The 24,520-nt window shown below is 36.7% G+C and overlaps 1 protein-coding gene across 1 annotated transcript in view; it reads left to right on the forward strand.

Moving 5' to 3' along the window:
- Positions 1 to 282: 282 nt before the first annotated feature.
- LOC149549878 (protein BREAST CANCER SUSCEPTIBILITY 2 homolog B-like) overlaps positions 283 to 24,520 on the forward strand; it is a 154,687-nt gene continuing 130,449 nt past the window's right edge. Inside the window, exons 1-3 of the mRNA XM_089793096.1 lie at positions 283 to 576; positions 21,276 to 23,162; positions 23,405 to 24,503. Coding sequence (XP_089649222.1) covers positions 411 to 576; positions 21,276 to 23,162; positions 23,405 to 24,503 — 3,152 coding nt within the window. The 5' untranslated portion in view covers positions 283 to 410. The remainder of the gene's footprint in view (positions 577 to 21,275; positions 23,163 to 23,404; positions 24,504 to 24,520) is intronic.

The raw sequence follows: 24,520 nt of genomic DNA on the forward strand, positions 1-24,520 counted from the left end.
CCACAATCCATTGGAAATCCATTGGAAATTATATACAAAATACTACCAATATACCCATTGCACCCCTCAATGGTAATAGTTATATAAATCACTACTACAAAAAATAACGGGAAAACTGTTTGAATTTTATTATGAACGTTAAAAGAGTGGCCCACCGTGGTCGATCTCGAGACACACAAATAAAAGCTATTTTATATCACATAAAGCAAACACGGTGCGTCATAATTCGAAATACGACTCATTCTTTTTCAGACTCCCGCCAGTGCTACGGTACATTTTTCATTTTACAAAACTAACCCTCTGCCTGCACACGCAGAGGGAGTCCGAGCCAGTGTGCGAAAACAATTTACCAAACATCTAAAGATCGATTCTAAAGGCCACAGTATGCCTAATTGGAATTCAGTACTAGAATGAGAGTAGCTAAGCAAGTGCCGACGTGGCGCGTGACCCCTGTAGAAGGGGAGAGTGGGAAGTGGAAGCTCGAGAGAGGACAAAATTTTGTCTCTAATAATGGCGGCCCCATTGCAGATGAGGATCAGAACAGCATGCCTTCCCTCGGTGAATTAATTGCTAAAGGTATGCTAAATGTTTCATGTCTTGTTTATTACTTGGAATTTGCTTTACAACTTTTTTTGGTTTACGCCGAGTCTTTTAGTGTTCATCCTTGTCAGATATTTAAAATCTGCAGGCAAAAATCTTTCCATTCTTGTTTATGTATGTATTTATGACAGAAGCTTGGGCAATTTACGTTTTCTTTATTTAATTTCTTTACATTTATTTATCTTATTTGCTGGCAAGTTCTTTTATGGTTGCCGAATCCATATGGTTTAGTTTTTTCAGATAATTCAAAAGGTGCAAACCGGAACAGTTATTTCAATGTTAATGAGCAGTATTTTTTAATGAATTGCACGAGATTGGCATATTCTTTAGATTTATCTCAGTACCACTAGTTAAGTTTTTCACTAATAGTCTTGCTGGTTAAAGGACGCAGAATTCTGCAAGAAGTTCAATGACAGTAAAATATCATCTCCGATATACTATTCCCCGGCGTTAAAATGGTTTACCTTAGGCATATCGTTAATGCTTTAAATAGGATAATTAAGTTATTCCAGTGTATGCGCATCATAATTTTTACCCGCAGGAATTCTCAAAGCATTTTTAGTTTGACTTTCGCGTAAAATATTGAGGTCGTATACCGTTTGCGATTTTAACATAAATTTGATTTTCCTCCTGTCCAACTTGTTTCCTCATAGTTTTTAGGCGTCACAAGGTTTTAGGGCTTGCAACTTCACCTCATAAATTTTTTCTGTTCATATAAATATAATAGGTTTTCAAACGTATTTGAATAATTGAATGAAGGAATTTTAATGATATCCATGAGACCCTGCGGTCTAAGAGACCAACAGACACAGATTAATCCTTTTTCAAATTCTTTTCAATGCTAATTATGGACTTCCACAGAAAGCAATTGCCCCACAGATTACCTGACATTCTTCTGAAAGGCCATGCCCGAAATCTTGTTGGTTGAAGTTCCCTACCAATGGACATGGTATAGGGTTTTGACAGAATTTAACAAGAGAGCTAGTTTCAGAGGAGAATTAAGACTGCAGTTTAAGTGATCCTGAAGCATCTGCTAGACGCTTGCTTACATCTAGTAAAAATGCAGAAAGAAGGATGGTGTACCAGAAATATAGCAGTAAATGGTCTATGTTCAAGCGATCTCTCAGAACAAAAGGATTCAGTTTTTGCCATCACTCAAAATTTGAGGCACTGGAGAAAGTTAGTTCTACTGGAAAAGCCAGTGCAGATGTTTTTAAGTATCCTGAAGAAGCTGGTGAATTTGTGGCAATGGTAAAAATTCTTCAATGTTGTTATATTATCCACATTTTAAAAAGAGCAAGATCTGGTCTTGTTGACAATCTTAGTTCAGACCTAATCGACAGTGAAAGTGTTGGCCCTCAGCAGAGTACTGAGAGGGTGGGGCTTGCTGCTGGAATTCCTTTAGCTATCTCAACCTCCTCTAGGAAAGCGCAGTCATCTTGTTATAATAGCCTTGCATCAGGAGAATTGGAATCACAAAGTATCCTAATGCCCTAGACTAAGAATGATACAAGAACAACATCTCAAACTACCGAAGTAGATTCAGTGGCAGTTCCATCATCTTTAGCACATGATATGAGAAATCATCTCAAACTACTAAAGGAGATTCAGTGGCAGTTTCATCATCTTCCATTAAGATGGCACAGTCTATTATTTGTGAACATCCTAGTGTGGACTTGTTTGAATCACATGACAAGTCTGTGCATCAAACAGGGAATCAGGACAGGAAAATATTAGACAAATATTGGTAAAATATTGGATGATTGTTAACAAAGAATGAATCTTTCTTCGACACTTTTTTAACAAGAAACATACAAATAATAGGAAAAATCTATTATACAGGATATTTACAATATCTAGATCACCATTGAAATAGAAATAGAATAACTTAGGAGATATTAATTTAATACCCTCCCTTAATGATCAATTTATCAATGACACCAAGCTGCCCGCTTAATTTGACAAACTTCTCTGGAAGTAGGGACTTGGTGAGTATATCAGCTGTCTGGTCAGCTGTAGGTACAAACTGCAAATCCATGGATCCATCTTTAACCTGTTAATGGATAAAATGACAATGAGTGTCAATATGCTTAGTGTCCTTATAGAAGACTGGATTTTTGGCAAGTTTGAGGACTCCTTGATTGTTGCAAAAGAGAGGTGAAGGGTCTACCTGAGGCATTGGATGTCGAAAAGCATCCTATGAAGCCAAACTACCTCACAATTAACTTTGACAGTTCCTCTATATTCAGCTTCTGTTTAGGAAAGAGATACAATCTGCTGCTTCTTACTGATCCAAGTAATATGTAATGTACCCAGCTCAAAGCAAGACAATTAACCACCGAAGAATGTATCACAATTGAGGGGCTTCATTGGTTCATGCACATACTATAGAAGGTTTGTTAAGGGATTTTCTTCATTAACCACTCCTTTGACAGATTTGACCAAGAAGGATGCCTTTGTTTAGATGGATGAGTCTCAAGGGATCATGGATCATGGATCATGGATCATCTTAAGAAGGTAATGAGTACTTGTCCTGTTTTGGCTTTACCATATTTTTCTAGGCCTTTTGTATTTGAATGTGATGCATCCGGTATTGGTATTTGTGCTGTTTTGATGCAAAACAAGCATCCCATTGCATAGGAGAGTAGAAAATTGAATATAGTGGAAAGGATGTTTTTTAGCAATGATAAGGAGATGTTGGCAATCATGGACACACTCGAGAAGTTTCACCAATATCTTGTGGGCACAAAATTCTCAGTGAAAGACCAATCATAGCAACCTCAAGTATTTCATGGAACAAAAAAGATTGAACGGAAGATAGCAGCGTTGGGTAAGCAAGTTGCAAGGGTATGATTTTGATATTGAATTTGTTAGAGGGGAAAATAATGTTGTTGCTGATGCATTATCTAGAGATCCTACACTTCCAAAACTTTCAGCCCCTTGGAAGGATCACATATTAGCAGAATATGCCAAAAATCAGCATGCTTGTGACGTTTTAGATGTTAAATAGATGATGAAAGGTATGAGGTGCTAAGACATCTTCTTTTACAAGGAACAAATCTATCTAACACCAGAAAGTGAATTCAAATACAAAATTCTTGTTTTGTTCACAATGACCAAATGGCTGGTCACCCTGGTTATTTGAAGACATACATATGTATTTATGAAAGAGTCTCATGGAAGAAAATGAAAGGTGATGGTCTTAAACATGTAAGAGAATGTGTTGAATGCTAAAGAAACAAGGCTGAAGCTTCTTTTCCAGCAGGGAACCATATTCAAGCTTTATAAGAGAAGTCATGCTCAAATGGGAAGTTGAAGAGTGAATTTTAAATCATCATTGATTTAGGGTTTGAACACATAATATACTTTCCATCAGTGTTTGAAGATGCAATGGTGATATACTTATAGAAGAAACTGATTGAAGTCCAAAAGAAAATAAAAGACACATGGGAATTTGATCTTGTTGAAAGTTATAGAGGGCTGGGCGACTTCTTAAAACATAAAGGTGGGGATTTCTCATGCATAATGTTAGCAATTTTTGGTGATATCTGGGGGCAAATTTGGAGAAATCAGAGACAAATCTTTGATTTTGTCTAATTATAACTGTTGTCACAAAAGCTTGCTCCCTTGCCTAAAGTTTTACCTAAAGGCATCCTTGTGAAGCATGGAAACAATCTCCAAGCTGTGGGACTTGAATTGCGAGATTGAGTCTCTGGAGAAGGCCGACTTCCTTACTATCAGAGTGCACCTAATTACTCTTTGAGAGGAAAAGGGAGAAGGAATCCATGAAAGCAAACTACCTAATCTAGTCTAAAGGGGCGATACACCAAAATAGTTTGTTCAATCTTATTTCTGCCTGACAATGCACTATTCATCAACATATAACCAAGATACACTGACTCAACCTTTGTTTCAATCCAACAGCCACAAATAGATTAGAAACCAAATGAAATGCTACAAGGAAGGAATTTCACTTTATAAAATCCGAGGCAAAATAGATACTGTTCTGCAAATTGAAGGATAGAAGACAAAACATCAACAAAGGCAAGGAAGTTCTACACTTTTATTAATGGGAGAATGAGGTAAGATAGAGAATACATTTATACATAGACAAAAGGAAAATTATAGTAGCAGAGCATAAAATGCAATACCAATCAATCAGAAAAAGGCCAACCCTAAGAAGGGTTACAAAATTTGCTTTTATAGTTCAAGCATAACTCAAATAGCTTCTACCCTAAGTCAAATCACAACAACTGCATTTAAGGTTGCAGAGAACAATCACTGCAAATTTGGGAAAGATTTGATCATAGCAAACATCTAGATGTAGGAAAATCATATCATTCCTCAAATAGAGCCTTGAGAAGACAGAAACGACGACCACTAATGTTTTAACTGAGTAGATCCGTAACCAGGCGGTGATGGGGTGTCCTTTTACATTTATCAGGCATAGAGAATGTTCACAAGTGGTTGTAGACGATCAAGAAGATCAAATTTGCCATTAAAGAGTTGTCTTTCTTTGTTCTCGACACCCCAAGTCAGCCTGTCATCAGTCAACTGGAGTCAATCCTCACGCTTCGCCACATAGTCCAACCATATTAAAACATTTTTCCACCTCATCCCAACATTCAAACTTATGTTGACCTGTGCCTTTGCCCTAGTCGCAACTTCGCCACCTTTCATTCTTAATTAACTGTTTAACCTTGTGAAACCGTGAACCCATCCAACTAATTGTTATCGCTGCTTCACAACTTGCTTTCTCTTCATTTCACTAATTGTTGCTACCCAACAACTACATGAATTTTGTCCTTCGCATCGTCACCGCGGTCTTCTTGGATAACATCAAATGTCAGTGACCTTGAGAAACTGTGATCATAATCGCCATTGCTCATTTGCCACCTTTTTTCTTCGAGTTTGCTTACCATTCCCTGCTGACTTTTCAACCTTCTTGGAGCATGGCAACGTGGCGACATTTGATTTGCTTTCCTCTATTCTGGCTTTACCACCTAGGCCCGTAAGGACACATGTCAACCTGTCATTATGTTACTATGACTAAAGATCTAGCAGTTTTTCTAGCGACATAACAACAACCCTTGATCTGTCTTCAATCTAACGGTGGAGAAAATACAAAACCTTGTGAACTACTTGGACACGTGTTGCATTGTCGCTATCTCGCTATGAATTTTCATCGTACAACTTTCCATAGTGACAAGGCGACAACCATTGATCTTGGAAGATTAGACGACCATTACAAAATGCCCTTTCTCTCATGTCTATACCTACAACGAATAGGAACCTGACAGTTGGAGCTTCATTTATGGCAGAAAACCTTTGGCAACTCCATGCATGGGCTGGTCCTGCCACTTCCACGTGTCAAACTGTTGTTATGTCGCTATGACTAAAGATCTTGCATCTTTTCATAGTGACAAAACGACAATCATTGATCATCTCCAAATCAATGACGAACAAGGGTACGTTAAGAAACTGGCCCACTTCAAAAGGTAGTGAATGGAATTTTGACAATTGTTACCTCGTCTGACAACTCCACCAGTTGCAAAGAAGAAAGGCCCACCTAGGACACGTGGCATGCTGTTGTTATGTCGCTATGAGTATTCTTTGTGCAGTTTCCATTAGCGACATAACGATGTCTTTTGATCTCATATCCGATTGATGGTGCTGGTTGAATATTTCAAGAACTTGGCTCAGTTGTAGAACGACTAATTAAACAAGAACACTTGTCGTCTTCTCTAACATCCTTACAAGCTGCAAAAGGAAGTGGCCCACAGGGATGTGTGGCACGTTGTCGTTATGTTGCTATGACTAAAGATCTTGTAACTTTTCATAGTGACAAAACGATAACCGTAGATCTATCTTCAACCCGTCAATGTTTCACTGACTATTGCGCATGACTTGAAACAGGAGACCCCACTCAAACGCATGTCATAATGTCATTATGTTGCTATGAAAATTTATTGTGCAACTTTCCATAGTGACAAAGTGACGTTCGTTGATCTCTTTAAATCGGATGGCTGAGAAGATGCGGGCCTGTCGAGGTGTTTATGACATGAAACAACTTGAAGACTTCAAATATAAAATGTAACCCAAGGTTTATATGTCCCTTATAACATTTGATCATTTGAATATTTGAAAATACGACCGTTGGCCATGCTTGACAGGCAAAACTCAAATTTTGGCGGGAGGGCAAAAATGGCTAACAATAACTTAAGATTTGCAAAGAGAAAGTGATCTGAGCATAGGAGACAAGGAAATTCAGATTTACAACTGACCAAAAGATAAAACTGGGCTAAAAATGAAGAAAAACAAAATTGAAGTGAACCAAAAGGAGAAATCTGAGCAGAAATTAGAAAAATCAAACCTTAGAAAGTTGAGAAATCTTAATCAAATAGAGGAAAAAGTTGATCATTTTGTGAGTTTAATGAGATTTCTCTTTTTGGTTTTGCAAGGTAAATATGAAGGAGATGTTTTAAGAGCAAAAAGATGACAAGGTCAAACTCAAAACTTCAAGTAGGAATATAGTTTGAGTTCAAGGGATACATTGAAGATGCAAATTGAAAGGTCAAGATCAAGATGGATAAATAATGAATTTGTAAGTTTAAAAGTGAAAGGAAATTATCAACTTGAATTTCCTCCGGAAATCCAAGTTCACTTTTAAAGATCTAGCTACATGAAGATTTCATCACCAAGAAGATAATGGCCAAGAAAATCAATTTGTCTCATACCAACAAGTGCAATGAGAAGATTCCCAAATTAAAGATGAAGGAAATTTTGTGAAGATGAAACAATTTGGGAATATGCCACCACAATCGAAGGCTTGATAATGTTGAGTATCAAGAGATATTTTTCTCATCACGAAATATTGATCAAGTCTACGAGATAAGGACGTTGAGGTGGTGCCCCCCTGTCTTCAAACTATCAAAAGGCTCCAATCACAGACATTCAAACACATTTAATCATATCATGCCAAGCGTAAATGTGAAAGGCATCTAGATCCTCTACCATATCTATTTCTCATTGGCTCTCCAAAGCATTGCAATTTTCCTATTGGCCCATTGGGTAGTATCTTCATGTAAATTGGATGACAATGGTGGCAACCCTAGTTTAGGTTTATAATGGATTAATCTTGGCCCTTAATCTTAAATCGATCTTAGCCCTTCATTGTAATTGAACAACTATAAAATTCCCAAGCCTTCTCATTAGTATCTTATTAATATTAGATTAGAGAGGAGAATAAATTAGAAGTAGAGTTGGGGGAGGAGACTTGTTGAAATTGTTGCCATCATGCTATCAAAGTAACTGTGGATTACTTGTGTTTCTTTGTAGGATTGTATGGTTTCTATGTTTCCTCAATTAGAATAGATTTTCATTTCGTGTTGTTTGCAAGTAAGTTTTAGTTTTAGTAAGTTCCAAGTGACGAAAGGGGGTAAAATTCAAATACAGATCAAAGAGAAGATGATAAAAAAAAGATGATGATTTTGCAACTGCAGATTCGTGAGAAAATCTAAAAAAATCAGACTAAGATTAGAGAGGATCATTGAAATAAAAGGGAGAAGTTAGAAGATAATGGAATCAATGAAGTTTAAGAGGTTCGTGTAGTCAATTGAATGGTAAGACAAACCCGAGAGGAGTTCAGAATCTGACCACCTCTCATAATTCATAATCTCTAGAGCTATCATAATTCTGCCCCAATCACCTTGCAAAATCCCAATTTACTTCAAATCTCCGCATCGAACATGATGGCTCTTCGATGAAGATTCTCAACTCCAAATTTGATAAAGTGATGAAAAAGAAGTTGAGGCAAAAGATGATGAAGTTTTAAGAGGAAAATGGTCAAGTTTTGAACAGGAAATAGACTGAAATGGAATTAATTTAGCCTTCAATCAGTTGAAACGAAATAGAAACCATAAGGTGGAGTTTTAGAGGGGGTTAAAAAAGCAGCACAAAATCAAAGAAATTCAGAAATTATCCTGACATAGGGGTTGAATCCGTCCTCTAGTCAGGATTCCTACTATGAAGACCCCTTGAATCTCCACCGTGACAGATTAGGATGACAAGTTTGGGGTGAGAAGATTGGATGCTGCCCCTACACAAAGCACAACATGAAAGGGACAATCTCAATTAAGGGGCAGAATCTGCTCCATTGTTGAGATTCTCAATTTTGACCAGTGCCTAATGTCCACTTAGAATTGATGGTAGGATAGTTATCAGATCAATGGCAGAGAATTCTCTTAGAAATCAGATCAATGGGTCGTCTATTTGGTGGTTTAGAACTTGCATTTCATCCTTGATGTGGGTTGGTCTCTTCTCAAGCATTAAATGTTTAATTTAAAATTGATTGATTGGCCAAAACCATGCTGGTCCCTAACTAAGAGTTGTCACCCTTTCATTCCAAATGCCCATATAAAGGGGGTGTTTTAGTTTCATTCTCACTGCTCAAGTTGTCATCTTCATAAGCATATCAAAGTTACAAAGAGGAGCAGCAAGTTTTATGACTAATGGGGGGTGATTTCAAGAAGAGTTTGAGAGGCAAAATTCACTGATTTCAGAATTGTAAGGTGCTGAAAACAGACAAAATCTGGGTAGAAACTAAAAATATCAGACCCTAGAGAATAAAAATTCAAAAGGGAATTCACAATCAACACCCAGATTTTTAAACATTCCTCAACAGTCAAGGAGGTTGAATTCATTCGAAAGGAAGACAATTAGATGTTGCGAATTCAGAAGGCCAAAGTCAAAGTCCAAATTTGGAGATATCAGATGCGTGTAAACAAGATAGATCCATTTAGATGCAACTTTAAATCAGGGTTATATTATTAATAAATAAAGAACTGTTTTTCTATGGCAATATTTTAATTTTGATTGTCATTACCATCTCGTGAACTTAACTATGAATGAGGGAGGGCTGAATTGAGTTTCACTCATTGGGGCAACTTAATAGATCACAACATATATGGTATGCAAATCCTCAATAATACGCCAAAAAATGGATGCTACATGATCAAGCTCAAAACTTCAAACAAGGAAGTTGTTTGAGATAAAGAGCAAGCTGAAGATGCTTGTGGGCAAGAAGAATAATGCTCAAAGTAAAAATATTCAAATCCAAGTACATTGAGTACCATCTCAAGTTCAAATCATGGCAATGAGAAAATTTCCAAGAACAAAGATGGAGGAAATTTGAGAAGATGAAACATTTGGGAATATGCCATCACAATTGGAGGCTTGATAATGTTGAGTATCAAGAGATATTTTCTCATCACCAAAGAATTGATTAAGTCTATGAGATAAGAATGCTGAGGTGGTGCCCACTTGTCTTCAACCAATTAGAAAATTCAAGTTACATGTGTCCAAGCACATTCAATATATTATGCCAAGTGCACATACTTTCTCACTGACTCTTAAATGCATATCAATTTTCTTATTGGCTCACAAGGTGGTGCCTTCATGTAATTGTATGATAGTGTGGCAACCTTACTTAGGGTTTGCAATGGGTAAATCTTGACCCTTGATCTTAAATTGATTTCATCCCTTCATTGTAATTGAAGAACTATAAGAGGCCAATGCCTCCTCATTTGTAATTCATAAGATTAGGAGATTAAAGTAGAGTAGGAGACTTGCTAAAATTATTGCCATAATGCTATCAAAGTAATTGTTGATTCATTATTGGTCTTTATGGTGGATTACTTGTGTTGCTTTCGAGTATTGCATGGTTTCTTCCATAGTTGGCATACTTGCCAATTAATGGCAGAGTAATAGAAACTCACAGAGTTTTTCTCAGTGGCGAGTAAATCAGACTAAAACTTGTTAGGAAAACTTGCCTGAAAATTGCTCACTTTTCCTAGAAAATTTAGTGAGTCCATGTCAAGTACTCGACCAGTGCTGTGCATAGCCACTTAAAGCAGGAAAACGGTACTCTCATTTCAGTTTTGTGTTTTTATTGCTTGTGTTTTGTAGTGAGGGAAGAATAAGCTTGCAAGCCATTAGTAGTTGATTGCAATTGATTAGAAGCTGTTCAAGCAGATTTCAAGTGGTTTTTGAAGAGAAATCACATTCCCTTGTAGGTTTTTTGATTTTTGTTTCTATGTTTATTTAAAACATTTTGTTTATTTTTTGTTGCATCCAGTTGAATATTAAATAATTCTTGAGTAGTTAGAAATGTTTTTGAATCATTAGAATAAGGTTAACCTATTTTGAATAAGTTTTGTTGAATCTTTCACTAGTTTTTTGCAAGAATATCTAGTTTTTTAAGCCCATGCAGGTTGTAGAGTTGGCTTGAAGTTGTGGCTAGTTCCTGATGGTCTCAGGTTTGACTTTGAGGCTTGGACTCACCAAATGGATCTCGCTTGCAGGCGGCTTGGTCCATTCCTAGGGATTATTCTCGCCCTTTTATGAGCCCCAGCTTGGCAATAAGTAAGACCAAGGTAAGGTGTAGCTAGTCACATGAGTAAAACATTTTGTCTCTTTACTTTCTATGTGTAGATCAACATTTTACCATTATATATATATGTGTATGTATTTATGTATATATATGGCATATCTAGAGAATGATTGGCCACTAGAACCATGCCCATTTGGATCTATAGTCACCCGTTCTAAAGGTTCTAGAGATAAGACATGAATGTACGCGGTACGACTATGAAGGACTAGAGCATGGGCAAGTGATTTGCATAAAATGTGAGAAAGTAATTCTTGGATGCATAAACCTCCTCAAATACAACCTTGTAGGCATTGATAAACACAATACTAAAAAAATGTGATAAAACCACAGAAGAGATAAAAAGATTTGTTAATGCCATAGTTGCATATGGGGAAGAGAAAAACTAGCAAGGGAGAGAGGGCAAGATTAGCTATGAGAGCAACGACGACTGAATCTCAAGGTGCTTCAATTAACATTGAAGACGAAGAGACATTTTAGAGCACAGTGAGCTCTCATCATAGCTTGTATATTTGCAAAACAAGCATCCTCGTTTACCACTTCAACTTCCTCTAGTAGAGTGCCTCCTGCTTCATCACCATCAGGGACACAACCTATAGGTTGTTATTTTGTGCCCAAGAACACACCTCCAACACAACCATCATTAGAGGCTATTGGATGGAATACGGACTTCAACAACATCCCAATGAATGTAGCAGAGTCTCCTTATTGGCTTAATTTGGTGACCACAATAACTGTTTCAGGAAGAGAGTACAAGATCCCTTCTCGCAAGGATATGGGTGGGAGGTTAGTGAATAGTCCACTTGGTCTCATTTTTAAATTTTAATTGTTTTTCTTGTTTATTGCATCAAAATTATGTGCTAAGGCCTAATTTCACATTGTTCTAGTAGGTTGCTCACAAATGTAGTTGATAGGGCAAAGGAAGTGGTGGAGTAAAAAATGGATCACAAAATTTATCTACAATCACCCTTGGCATTTGATGAGAGAGCACATTTGAAGGTCTCTTGAGATTCCCAAAATATGACTTTTAATTTTCAAATATAACTCTTCGTGTTTCCATGCCTCAATGCATATTGCAAGACAATTTAATATATATAATATTACAATAATAATTCATAAATCTCCTCTTCAGCTGAAGGTGACCATAACGGTATTAACACCCAGAGATAAAGATCTTTATCGCAGCTATGATCTCCAACACTCCCTCTTAGTGTAAGAGATCTTTGGTTAAATAGTCACATGAAGTTGCAACCAAAATGTCAATGATCAAAATCTAATCAAAATCACTCAACATGAAAACCCTGCAAGAAACACAACCAGCTTTTATCCTACAATATATGAATAGTATAAGGTGCTTCACATTTTTCACCTTATACAAAAAAGGCTGAAGGAAAGGCTATTATGACCATAGTCTTCGATAACCATTTTGCACAAATGACTGAGAAGATTGTGTAGGTAAATTAAAGGCTGAAATTTTTAATTATTCTTGATTCAAATCTCTTATTAATAATTTGTAGCTTACTAACTTCATTAATCAATCTTTTTATAATTATATTTTTCAATTATAGGTGTCCAAGCCCCTGGTTAGAGTTTTGTGCTTGGTTGATGGGGATCAAACCCTAATTGGGTATCTTTATGAGGCCATGGATAAGGCTAAAGAGTCTATGAAAAATTACAAGAGAGATAAATTCATATTTGATACCATTTGAAAAATTATCAGTAGAAGGTGGAGCAATCAATTCCACTAAGCCATTTATGTAGTAGGGTACTTCCTCAACCTTTGTTTCAATTCAATGATTCTTATTCATAACTTGATGGAAAGGTCATGGAGGGCCTCACTATATGCATTCAAAGGATGACAAATGATGACGTGGAAAGAGACCTCGTTGTGGCTGAATAACAAAAATATGTGGAAGCAAGGGGCAATTAATTCGCTTCAGAGCTGGCAAAGAGAGCAAGATGCACTCAAAACCCAATTAAAACATTTGTTATTTGGATTTTGAGGTTAAAAGTAATTGCCAAATTGCTAAATTTTGTTTTTGCTTTTTTCTTTGCTTTCTACCTTCTCAATATTTTTGTAGATGCTTGGTGGCAAAGTTGGGGTGAAAATACCCCTTATCTTAAAAAATTTACCATTAGAATCTTATGCTAGCCTTGTAGCTCATCTAATTGTGAGTGCAATCAGAACTTATTTGAGGTCATCCACACAAAGAAGAGAAACAAATTAGGCCAAAAATGCCTCAATGACCTTGTATTTTTGCAATACAATCTTCGGTTGCGCATAAGAAAGGCACAAGAAGCAACAATTGGTCCGACTGATTTGGACGATATAGATCCTTGCAGTGATTAGACATCACACGATCGTCCTCCATTATTTATAGAGGATGACATCATTGAATTGGAGAGAACAACTATGGAGGAGGGGTGGATTTGGTTTCACATTGGATGACATTGAGGAGGATAAGACAAATGAGGAGTCATTGCCATTTCTAGGAGGAGCTACATCTAGGATGAAGGATGGGCCACACATATCATTAGATATACCGAGCGAGGAAGCACAATCACACCCAACACAAGCTTCTAGGACTAGATCCTCTAGCTCTACTACTACCTCCCTTACTTTTTAGCATAGTAACATAAAGATGTGTCCCCCTCCCCCCCTTTTGCTCCACGTCTTGGGGATGAGGATGCATTGGGGACTCTCCCTCCCCATCCCTAGCGGTGCCACCAAATTCGGCCACCTCCGCCAAGGATAGGGGGACGTCCTAGTGTTGATTATTTGCTGATTCAACTATTTATGTACAGTGTTCAATATTCCAATTCAATGCAATGTTCAAGTATTTACTCTTTTACATATTTATATCTTATATTGCAATACATCTTTTCATAACTAGCATTTTAAGTACCATATGAATAGTATATACACCCCTGTCCCTTGCCACCGCTTCAACGCCTTCCCCAAGTTAAAGCCTCTTTGATCCCTCGTCTTGGAAACTTGTCCCTCCTTTTTGCCGTCCCTTCATCCCCCAAGGCTGTGTAACTTTTTTTTTACCACAAATGGTAAGACAATGTAGTTGTAATGATTTATCTAGTTTTAGTTTTACATAAACAATTTACTATTTGGCTTCTAGGCTTCCAACCATCAACATTCCTCACGAGAGTGCAATTTTGTACCCACTTTGCATATAAATATATCTAGACTCTACTTGTTTATTTTTTGTTCTCATGAATTGACTCAGTGGATGCATCTTCTCATTGAATTTTGCAAAAAACACATTTCTAATTAGATTTAAGCAAATTTTTCAATTCACAAGTTTTTTGCCGAGTTAAAAAAAAAAATTTGGTGGAGTTTTATTTCCAACTATGTTTTCTTCAATTTTTTACTTAGATTAGATTTCATTTCATGTTGAATAGAAGCAAGTGGTGGAAGATATTGTTGAATGGTGATTAGCGGTGGAGCTATTGTGTACACCTTATAGTATGTGCTGATTGTAAGTAATAGTGCAAGGTTAGTCTAAGCATAAATTGCAAGTGTTTAAACTCTATTGGAAATTTTCATTTAGATTGCGCCTTCGTAGGGTATTTGCATGAGTATTGACAATGTGAAATCTATTTTTGCATCCTTAGAAGATAATGCCCTCTTATGCTTAGTTGATATGACAAGGTAGGGACTAGTTAAGAGGATCACCCCATCATCAACAATATCTTACATAGAATATCTAAACCCTTTCTCTTTGCAAGTTATTTGTTTGATGAAGAGTTAAAGTCAAGTTGATAAACACTGATTTACCGACATAAATCCCTTTGTGATAATTAGCATATCACATCATAAAACTGAGTGAAGGCCACGATTAAGAAGGAACCTTGAGGTTGCCTCATTTGATCACACAATTTAGACACAATCTTTAGCATATGCGCATCCTTATTCAAGAGAGAGTTGTAGATGATGAAAATATTGTCATTGATGTCAAAGGCATTTAGGAGATAGATAGATATTGCCATTGATATTAGAGACGGACAAGATAACTAGTGCAAGTATCATCAATGTCAAAGTGAATTAATATACGAATCGATCGACTTCCTAATGATGAAATGGTAGTATTAAGAAGATAAAGCTATAGTGATCATGTCAACAACAAGATTCATACCTCTTATAAATATGGCATAAAGCGAAATGGATAAAAAGAAAGAAGTCTCCATTATAAATAAATACGTATTAAGAAAAGAAGAAAGCATTGAATATGGAAAGAAGCATTACGATATGAGACTTGACAACAGATGCATTAAACAAAATATATGGGAAGAAAGTTGAACATACCTTGGTATACATATTACCTTGGCAATATATAAAAGATGAATCATGATAAATCCCCATAAGGAGAACAAAAATTATATATGATGCATTTTGATAAAGACATTTGTCATGTCCCCACTCTAGCTCAGTCTAACAGAGACATGTGAGTCAGCTTATTATGGGGTCTTGTAGGCTGACAGGGTTGGATAGAGACCCAGTATGGTTATTCAGTGTTGGGGACTTGGTTTTCTGGTGGGTATTGATCAGTTGGGTGACGTTCCTTGTTTTTAGGAGGCAGTTCCTACATTTATGGGGTTCATTCCTACTTTTTAGGAGGTTCGATCGACTTCCCAATGATGAAATGGTAGTATTAAGAAGATAAAGCTATAGTGATCATGTCAACAACAAGATTCATACCTCTTATAAATATGGCATAAAGCAAAATGGATAAAAAGAAAGAAGTCTCTATTATAAATAAATACGTATTAAGAAAAGAAGAAAGCATTGAATATGGAAAGAAGCATTACGATATGAGACTTGACAACAGATGCATTAAACAAAATATATGGGAAGAAAGTTGAACATACCTTGGTATACATATTACCTTGGCAATATATAAAAGATGAATCATGATAAATCCCCATAAGGAGAACAAAAATTATATATGATGCATTTTGATAAAGACATTTGTCATGTCCCCACTCTAGCTCTGTCTAACAGAGACATGTGAGTCAGCTTATTATGGGGTCTTGTAGGCTGACAGGGTTGGATAGAGACCCAGTATGGTTATTTAGTGTTGGGGACTTGGTTTTCTGGTGGGTATTGATCAGTTGGGTGACGTTCCTTGTTTTTAGGAGGCAGTTCCTACATTTATGGGGTTCATTCCTACTTTTTAGGAGGTATGATCATGCCCAGGGTTGGGTTTCCATGAGATGACCCTTTGAGTTCAGTTTCAGAGGGATAGGGCTTGTTTCCTAAATTTTAGGAGCATCCCTAGATTTTAGGGATGAGACTGCCAGTGGATCCTTGATTTCCGACTTTAGTCACAGACAGGTGACAGGATGATTTTATGATTTGTGATGTCAGTTGGGCAGTTTGTGGCTATTTGGGTTATATTTTTAATATTTCCTAAGTTAGCGTTTAATATTTAAATAAGGCTACGTTAATAGCCATTTTGGAGTAATAAGGGAATTTTGGCCTCATCTGGATGCATATCCCATGTTATGATAGCTCGTTGGAAAGGTCTTGAAATTCTCTAAATCTTTCTCTTTGGTCTCAGGGCAATTCGGTGAGTGGATTTATTACTATGGTGGAAAAGGTCATTTTCTAGTGACATGGTCACTTTAAAATAAGATTTAATTCATTTTTATAGCCAACGCCAATTGGGGGTCACTTTAGGGTTCGAATTGCTTTGCAAGGGGTTATAAGGAGATGGGCGCCATTTCTCATGATTATGCATATTTTTCAAACACTTCTTTTCAGATTTGCTCTGCTTGAGCGATTTGCATTCTGGGATGCAAACCCCAGGGTAATTGCTGGCTGGGACGTAACCCTCAGCAGCATTGGGTATTTACTGGCTAGGACGTAACCCTCAACAGTATTTGGTCTTGGAATTATCAGTGGTATCAGCTGTTATCAGGGAAGGAGGACGCCATTTCAGCTTGGGTCTGCAGTATTGTTTAGCTGGGCACGATTATTGGTACATGGGAAAGTGAGCCTTGCAGCAGTAGCCGCCATTTGTAGCATTTTGAAATATAGAGAGTCGGATAATCAGCAGTAGACATTTGCATGTTCACAGTCCTTTCCATCAGCCAGTTTGGCGTCATTGTTAGGGAAAATGTACTGGATCCTTTATTTGGCTCTATAATTCAGAGATCTGCCTGGTGCGATTTGTATCAATTCTGATTTTGCTGCATATTGTTATTTATTTTCAAACTCTTTTCATATCATTTGCTCCTTCTCATTTCTATGTTGAATAATCATCAAAAACGCAAAAACAAACAAACTATTCTGCATTTCCGTCTAGTTCTGCAAGAAAACTTTAATAAACAAGAAAAAGAAAATTAAAAAGAAAAAATATAATGAAGCTACAGCAGATTAGCGGCAGAGATCCATCAGGGATCTTTCAACATTAGAGATGAAATTAATACAAAATATGATGGATATATTTAAGGGTGATCACATGCACCTATAGAGTTCTATTACAAAAGAAAAATATATATTGAATCAAAGAAATACATATGCCACGATAACATGATACAGAGGAAGAGTATTGCTACAAGCTGTTTCATATAGTAATAGCATAAATGTATCATCGACAAGAAGAAAATCTACAGCAGTGATTTATTAGAGAAGAGATGAGAGCGATATATTGTTCCAAGTCAGCATTTGAAATCCATATGATGCGCACGGCATATCACAAAGACAATAAAGTGACAGGGATGGAAGAAATGATAACATACGTATTAATGATTCTGTGGAAGTAATGTCTATGCTGCAACGAGTATACATGACAGACGACAATGATGCATTGAACAGAAGAGTCGGGTGTTTCCTGATAACTACAGGTCAAATAATATGCAGTGACTTATTTATCAAGATGGCCCATTGGAGGCATATTGGCAGCGACGATAGTCAAAGAATCAACAGCAAAATTAATACGTGGGTATCCAGTCAGATTGTAATCTGCCAAACATTGAATAATAACCAAGATCTGGTGTTGCATCTAAAGTATTAGAGAGATTATATATGATTATCATGAAGGATGAAAATAGAGAAGCGGTGAAAGACATAATACAAAACAAATGTAATAATAATGTTAATTAAAATCTGATTAACATTATTTATTGAAATTAATTAAAAGACCATCTCACAATGAGATGAGATATAGAAGAGGTTATTTTGAGAGAAAAGTGATGAATAAGAAAGTAGCTGCGTATATGAAGACTATCATTCTCTATATCAGATTAAGGGAAGGCTGTAAATGAAGATATTGTACTGGATTTAGAGAAGATATATGTAAGTGTGTGTGAAAAGAAAAGAAGAATATGTGAGTTGTGAAAGAAAGGGTGCAGTAAATAAGATACGAGTGTGTGATGTGGAATAAGATATTTAAAGTGAAGTGAATAAGAAGTCAGATACAAGGAGAATAAAGAAGTGGAGTGAAATAAAAGAAAAGAGATATAAAAGAAGATAAGAAGTGTGTGAAGCAGATAAGAAGTCAGAAGTGAGAAGAAGGGATAAGATAAAAGGAAGAAATATAAAAGGCATATATTCAGATTTTTAAATCTGATAAATAAATATACATATCTTTGTAAGGAAGAATATTTGTCTGACTTCAAGAAGAGAGAAGACTATATAAATTTATACGTAGAAAGAGTGTGAAATAAAAGCAACCATCATTAGTTGTAGTAAGCGACATCATCAAGGTGTAGAAGAAGTTCAAGTGCTGTGGGTTGGTGCTCACAAAGACAAGCAGAGGGAGTTTGTGCTTCTTGTAGGTTGGTGACAAAGTGTGGGAGTTGGAGCTTCTAGTGAGTCGGTGCTCATAAACATAGGGGTTGGAGTCTCTAGTAGGTCGTAGCCTACAAATTTGTGTAAAAAAACAAGTTTTTATAAAAGCAGTTATTTGCTGTGATTTTCTCCTGTATTGGGTTTCCACATAAATCGTTTCATTGTGTTGATGTGCATAATTATTGATTTCAGCATCTAAAGTTATTAAGGCAATTTGTTTGGATAAAAAGTTTAAAAGGACAACGTTGTTATTATATTGATTCACCCCCTCCCCCCCCCTCTCAGTATAATTGTGGGCTCTTCAGTAGATTTGGTGTTTCATCCTCAGATACTGAATATTTGATTCTGCATGTAGTGGAACAAAGCTCACATCAATACTGCCCTTAAGCACTTCCTAGGTGCCGGGTTTGTTGTGGGTTCTTCACAAAAGAACCCACAGAGAACCCAAGGACTGTAAGAAGAACCCAAGAAGAACCAAAATCAGAATCGAAAGCATACTTGAACTAGGATGGGCCTAAATAGTTGAAACTGATAGCATAGCAAAAATCTTATATTTGGGTCATGTTATCAGTGCTTAGGGCATTCAGGTACATCAAGAGCAGATACACACAATTATAGATTGGGCGTACCAAGGAGAGTCATAGAGTTATGGAGTTTTTCTGGGCTATGCTGATAGTACAAGTGTTTTATTAAGCTGTTTTCACAGTTATGGCCACCTCTAATAGACCTCACTAAGGATCTTTCAAGTGGACAGACCAGTCTCAATAGGCATTTGACAAATGTAAACAGGTGATAAACATTTGTCCCATGTTAACTCTACCAGTCTTCACAAAGTCTTTTGTGCTGTAATTTGATGCTTCAGGTGAGGGGATTGGGGCAAAATTGATGCTGAACAGCATTCTCATTGCCTATGAGAGCCAGAAGCTCAAAGACATAGAGAGGCTCTACTTCATCTAGGAGAAGGAAATGCTTGCCATCATGCATGTGCTGGCAAAATTTAGATGGTACTTGGTAGATGGGATATTTTTTTGGGGTCTAAAAAATGCTGGGTAGAAGACTAAAGTTCAATGTTAATTTCACTTCATGATGGGTTTCCAGATCAGTCCAAAGAATGGGCATGTTCTCAGTAATTGAACTAATCTTAAATTAGTTTACTATTTGAGAATTTGTTTTTACTTGGGAAACTAGGATTAGGAAGTGTTTGTCATGGTTAGAAAACCATTCAGTGTTTGACGCTCATTGAAAATTTACATGGAACAAATTTATTTTGATATACAAATTTTTCCATGGCCACAAACCGTAAGTCTTATGTGTCCAAATATGTATTGGTGCTTGCTTCTCCTTAAAACTCAACAAATCTGGGGCTTATTCAGACTGATCTATTGCAATCGAAAGGGCATGGACTCAAATTCTTCCATGAAAATCTTTTTGATAGAGAAATATTTAATAGAATCAAGTTTGAAGGCATCTGAAAGAACTGATTGAATATAAAACATTACATTAAGATTCAAGAACATCTGAGAAATCTTGCTAAGTCGAAATCTTCTGTGAAGGCTAATATAGAAGGGAAAATTTACTGTCTACTTTAGAGGTGTATATGTGTGCCTAATCCTTAAGCTCAAAACCTTAACTTGTGGATTGCCTGTGCAGGTGATGCAATTATGGCCCATTATTCTATTAATCCTTATATTTTGAATTTATGTTGTATATGTATCTTGTTTATGCTAAATCCTTGGGGGTTCAGGTTTGCTTGAAAATTAAAAATTTGTGGTGAAAATAATTACACCTTGAACTTTTTTTTATACTGTTTGTAGAAGTTAAAGAATTTTACTGTCTTTATTTTTCGTTTCTCATATGTTTTAGCTTATTTGCTTTTCAAAGATCTTATATGTTGCATTGCATCCATATGTTGTAGGGGTTCCAAATGATAAAAAAATTGTAAACTGAAAAATTATTTTGCTTTCAATGAGCTGTAAATTTCACAATGATTGCCTTAATCTGTAATCTGGAAATGATAAAATTTCTCGGGATTGTATCATGTAAATTTTTCCATATAAATGGGATCAACACTGTTATTTCTGGAATACACTGAAATGGAAGGTGAATGAAATAGGATAAAACACCATCGGTAACAGATATATAAATCTCATTATTTATTTGTAAAATTCACGAAGATTTTATTGGGTAATTTTTATCTATAAAAGAGGATGAAAGAACAGATTATATATGTGAAAATCTTAGGGTTTATATAATGCAGTTTTTCAACACAAAAATGAGGTCTTGTCAGTGCTTCCAATAATTGCTTAGATTTGATTATTTACATGTTCAATGCATTTATTAATGGGTTTTTGAGGTTACAAGATTTTGATATGTTGTAGAGTCCAACTCTGATAAACTTTCCTGTATCTATAATTTTGACAGGCTTTGAAACTTCTGTGAAGGAAACTAGATGTGACAAATATTCTTCAAAGGAAAGTAGATTGGATGGATCTTCATTGAAGGAAAATGGATGTGATGGATCTTTGCAGAGATCAATTACCTTGCAGATGACCTCAAATTCTGTTGACATACTACATTTAAATCCTTATCATTCAGAGTTCCTTGTCAATGGACATGATACAGAACACGAACAAGATTATTGTAGAAAATTTGTGGCAGGGCAGGATTCAAACCTTCAAGCCAGTAGTCCACAGATATCTGCTAGTACCTCACCCCCAATTTGTAACACTGCTGAAATAGGGAAGCTGGGCAAAAAATGTAGCAGGAAACAGGCAGTGTTCAAATCATCTTTTCACAATGAAGAGTTGAAATTTAGCAATTGCTCAAAACCTGATGTGTTGATTAAAGATAGGGCTCGTGGAAATTCTAGTGCAGACGGTTTGACTTCTTCAAAAGGAGCCAGTGATTTTACTGGAATGTTTAAGAAAGCTTCAGGAAAATCTGTCAGTATGTCGTCTTCGTCCTTGGAAAGAGCTAGGGCAGTTCTTGGCAAGGATTTTGGTTCAGAATTAAATGACCCTGGCTCTGCTGATATTTCACAGAATAGTGAAGTTAAGGGACTGTTACCGACTGCTTCCATAATCCCTCCAGCTGTTACAACCCCATCTATCAAGAAGGCACAGTCTCTTTGTTTTGAAGATGTTACATCTGAAGTGTTGGGATCCCACAGTATGCTAGTGCCTCAAACTACTGAAGGAGAAGATCCTGTAGTAGTTCCAACATCTTCTATCATGAGACTACAATCTGCTATTTGTGAACATCCTACTTTTGAGTCGATCAAATCACATGACATATCTGTTCCTCAAACAAGGAATAAGGATATGAAAATGTTTGGTGCTCCCAAAGAGAATCATGTGACAGTGTTGTTTTCTCCGAGTCAGACCACATCAAATTTTGAAGTTGGCAAAGGAAATCCTGTAAATGATTCCTCTTTGTCAATCCAGAGAGCAGGAAATAATTTGGAGGAAGACACGTCTTTCACATTTTCTGAATTGCATACTAGATCCAAGTCACAGACTGTAAATAAGGCAACTGCAATGTTTCAAACTGCTTCTGGGAATCCAGTGACAGTGCGTCCCTCATCCATCAAGAAAGCCCTTGCTATTTTTGGGAAGTCCTCAACAGCAGATTTACACGAGTCAGACACTGGATCCACTCCAGAGAAGGCTAACATAATGTACCAGACTACACCAGGAAATCCTGTGTCATTACAATCTTCAACTGATAAGAATGCAAAACATATGACTGGTAATGAACTTTCAGAAACTGTGGGTCATGTCAAACCAAAACTAGTTGTTAATACTTCTTCAGCAGTGTTTCAAACTTCCACAGGGAATTGTTCAAAGACATCTTTTACTGGTAAAAAAAAATCAGAGGCTAATCTCCAGAAGGCAAAGGATATCCAAACAGGGAACAATAATAATGAGAATGCTGTAGGTTCTAACAATGGAATTTGTCGAACATCTCTGATCTTTCAGACAGCAGCTGGAAAACCCGTGGCATTGTCAACATCTTCAGTGAACAGGGCCTTATCTCTTCTTGGTGATAATGACAATCTAGATGTCAATGGAGGCAATGTTATGACTGGAATTTTTGAAAACACTATAGAAAAGTCTGCAGAAGCACTATTTCTCTCTGATGAAGGAGGAGAGACTATTCTTGGAAAAGATAAAATGGATATAAGCCAGGGAAAGGATGGTGAAAAGAAACATGAACTCCAGTTGGGAAGTGGTGATCAACCTAGATCATGTGACAGTGACAACACTGCCTTTGAGTTTGCAAGGAATCCCACAAAGTTATCTTTATCAGGTATTCTCCTTGTCGTACAGGAAACGACAACTTTGAATAAATTTTCCTTAAGAACTTGTTACTTTTATGAATTGCTTTGTTTAATTTTCTTGCGAAGTGCATGGGGGAAAGGTGTTCAGCACTAAGGTTTTGACATGGTTATTTTAATGTCTAGGTAGATAGATTGAGAAACATGTACATTTTTCTTTAATTTCTCTCTATTCTAATTGATGAATATCCAATAATATATTGGCTGAGTGCAGGTGAAATTACAGAAGAAAGCAATTTTGCCGCTTGTAATACTCTTTGTCATCAGCCCTTATTTCATACAGGCACTGGGAAGCCTGTAAATATCTCAATGTCTGGTATCTCTAAAGCTAAGGCACTGCTAGAGGCTCAAGGCCCTGAAACTTCTATCAAAAATAAGGCTTATGAGATCCAAGAGAGTTTTGCTAATGCGCTTTCTGATTCAGCATTTGACCAATCGAACTTCTCATCTGACAGAGCACCTACAATCTCTGTCAACTGTCATGATATCTGCTTAGTAGGTAAGGTAGACTCTGGATCAAGTCAAATGCATCAATTTACATTTCAAACTGCAGCAGGTCGATCAGTCAATGTATCCACACATGCAATGAAACGAGCAATGGATCTTCTTGGGGATGAAGCAAACAATAGTGATGTGGGGATGAAGTCATCGGGTAGTGCAGAAAATAACACAGTTGTTTCTTGTGGACCACCTCCTTTACTATTCCAAACTGGAGCTGGGAGATCTGTTTCAATTTCTAGTGCTGCTATGAAACGAGCTAGAAATATTCTTGGTGAAATGAGTGATATATCCAATGCCGCAACTGATCAACAAAGATTGGGTGCAGGTGTTGTCAACTCCTCTGAAGATCCTACAAGATATTGCAATGGAGTCGTATCAAACAAACAAAGTGTTCCTTATCCCAATCATGCCTCCAGAGCCATTTCCTCGGAGATTAAGTTAAAAAGATCGAGTGCAGATTTTGATAATGCTTTTGCAGTTGTTTCTCCTCGAACTCCTAGACATTGCCAAGATGCTGTGTCAAACAAAGAAAATATTTTCTATGGAAATCAATTGTCCCATGCGACAACTGAAGCTTCAATTGGAGAGTTGATATTAGTTTCTGGGGACTCTAGAGCAAAGAAATTAGGCAAACGAAAAGTCTGCATGAGTCCGTTGGCTGAAATTTCCAATAAAAGCCCTATTTGTAATTATGATAATTATTCGCAACGACCAACTGCAACTCCTACTGTGCATAAGTCCTTGTCAGGAAGCAAGCGGGGATTGTTCCATTCAAAACATGTTACACCATTCAAACAGCCTCGCCGTTCTATGTATGCTGCTATGCAAT

Source organism: Cupressus sempervirens, chromosome 7 (assembly GCF_028749045.1).
Source record: "Cupressus sempervirens isolate cs-2001-9-10 chromosome 7, ASM2874904v1, whole genome shotgun sequence".
NCBI lineage: Eukaryota > Viridiplantae > Streptophyta > Pinopsida > Cupressales > Cupressaceae > Cupressus > Cupressus sempervirens.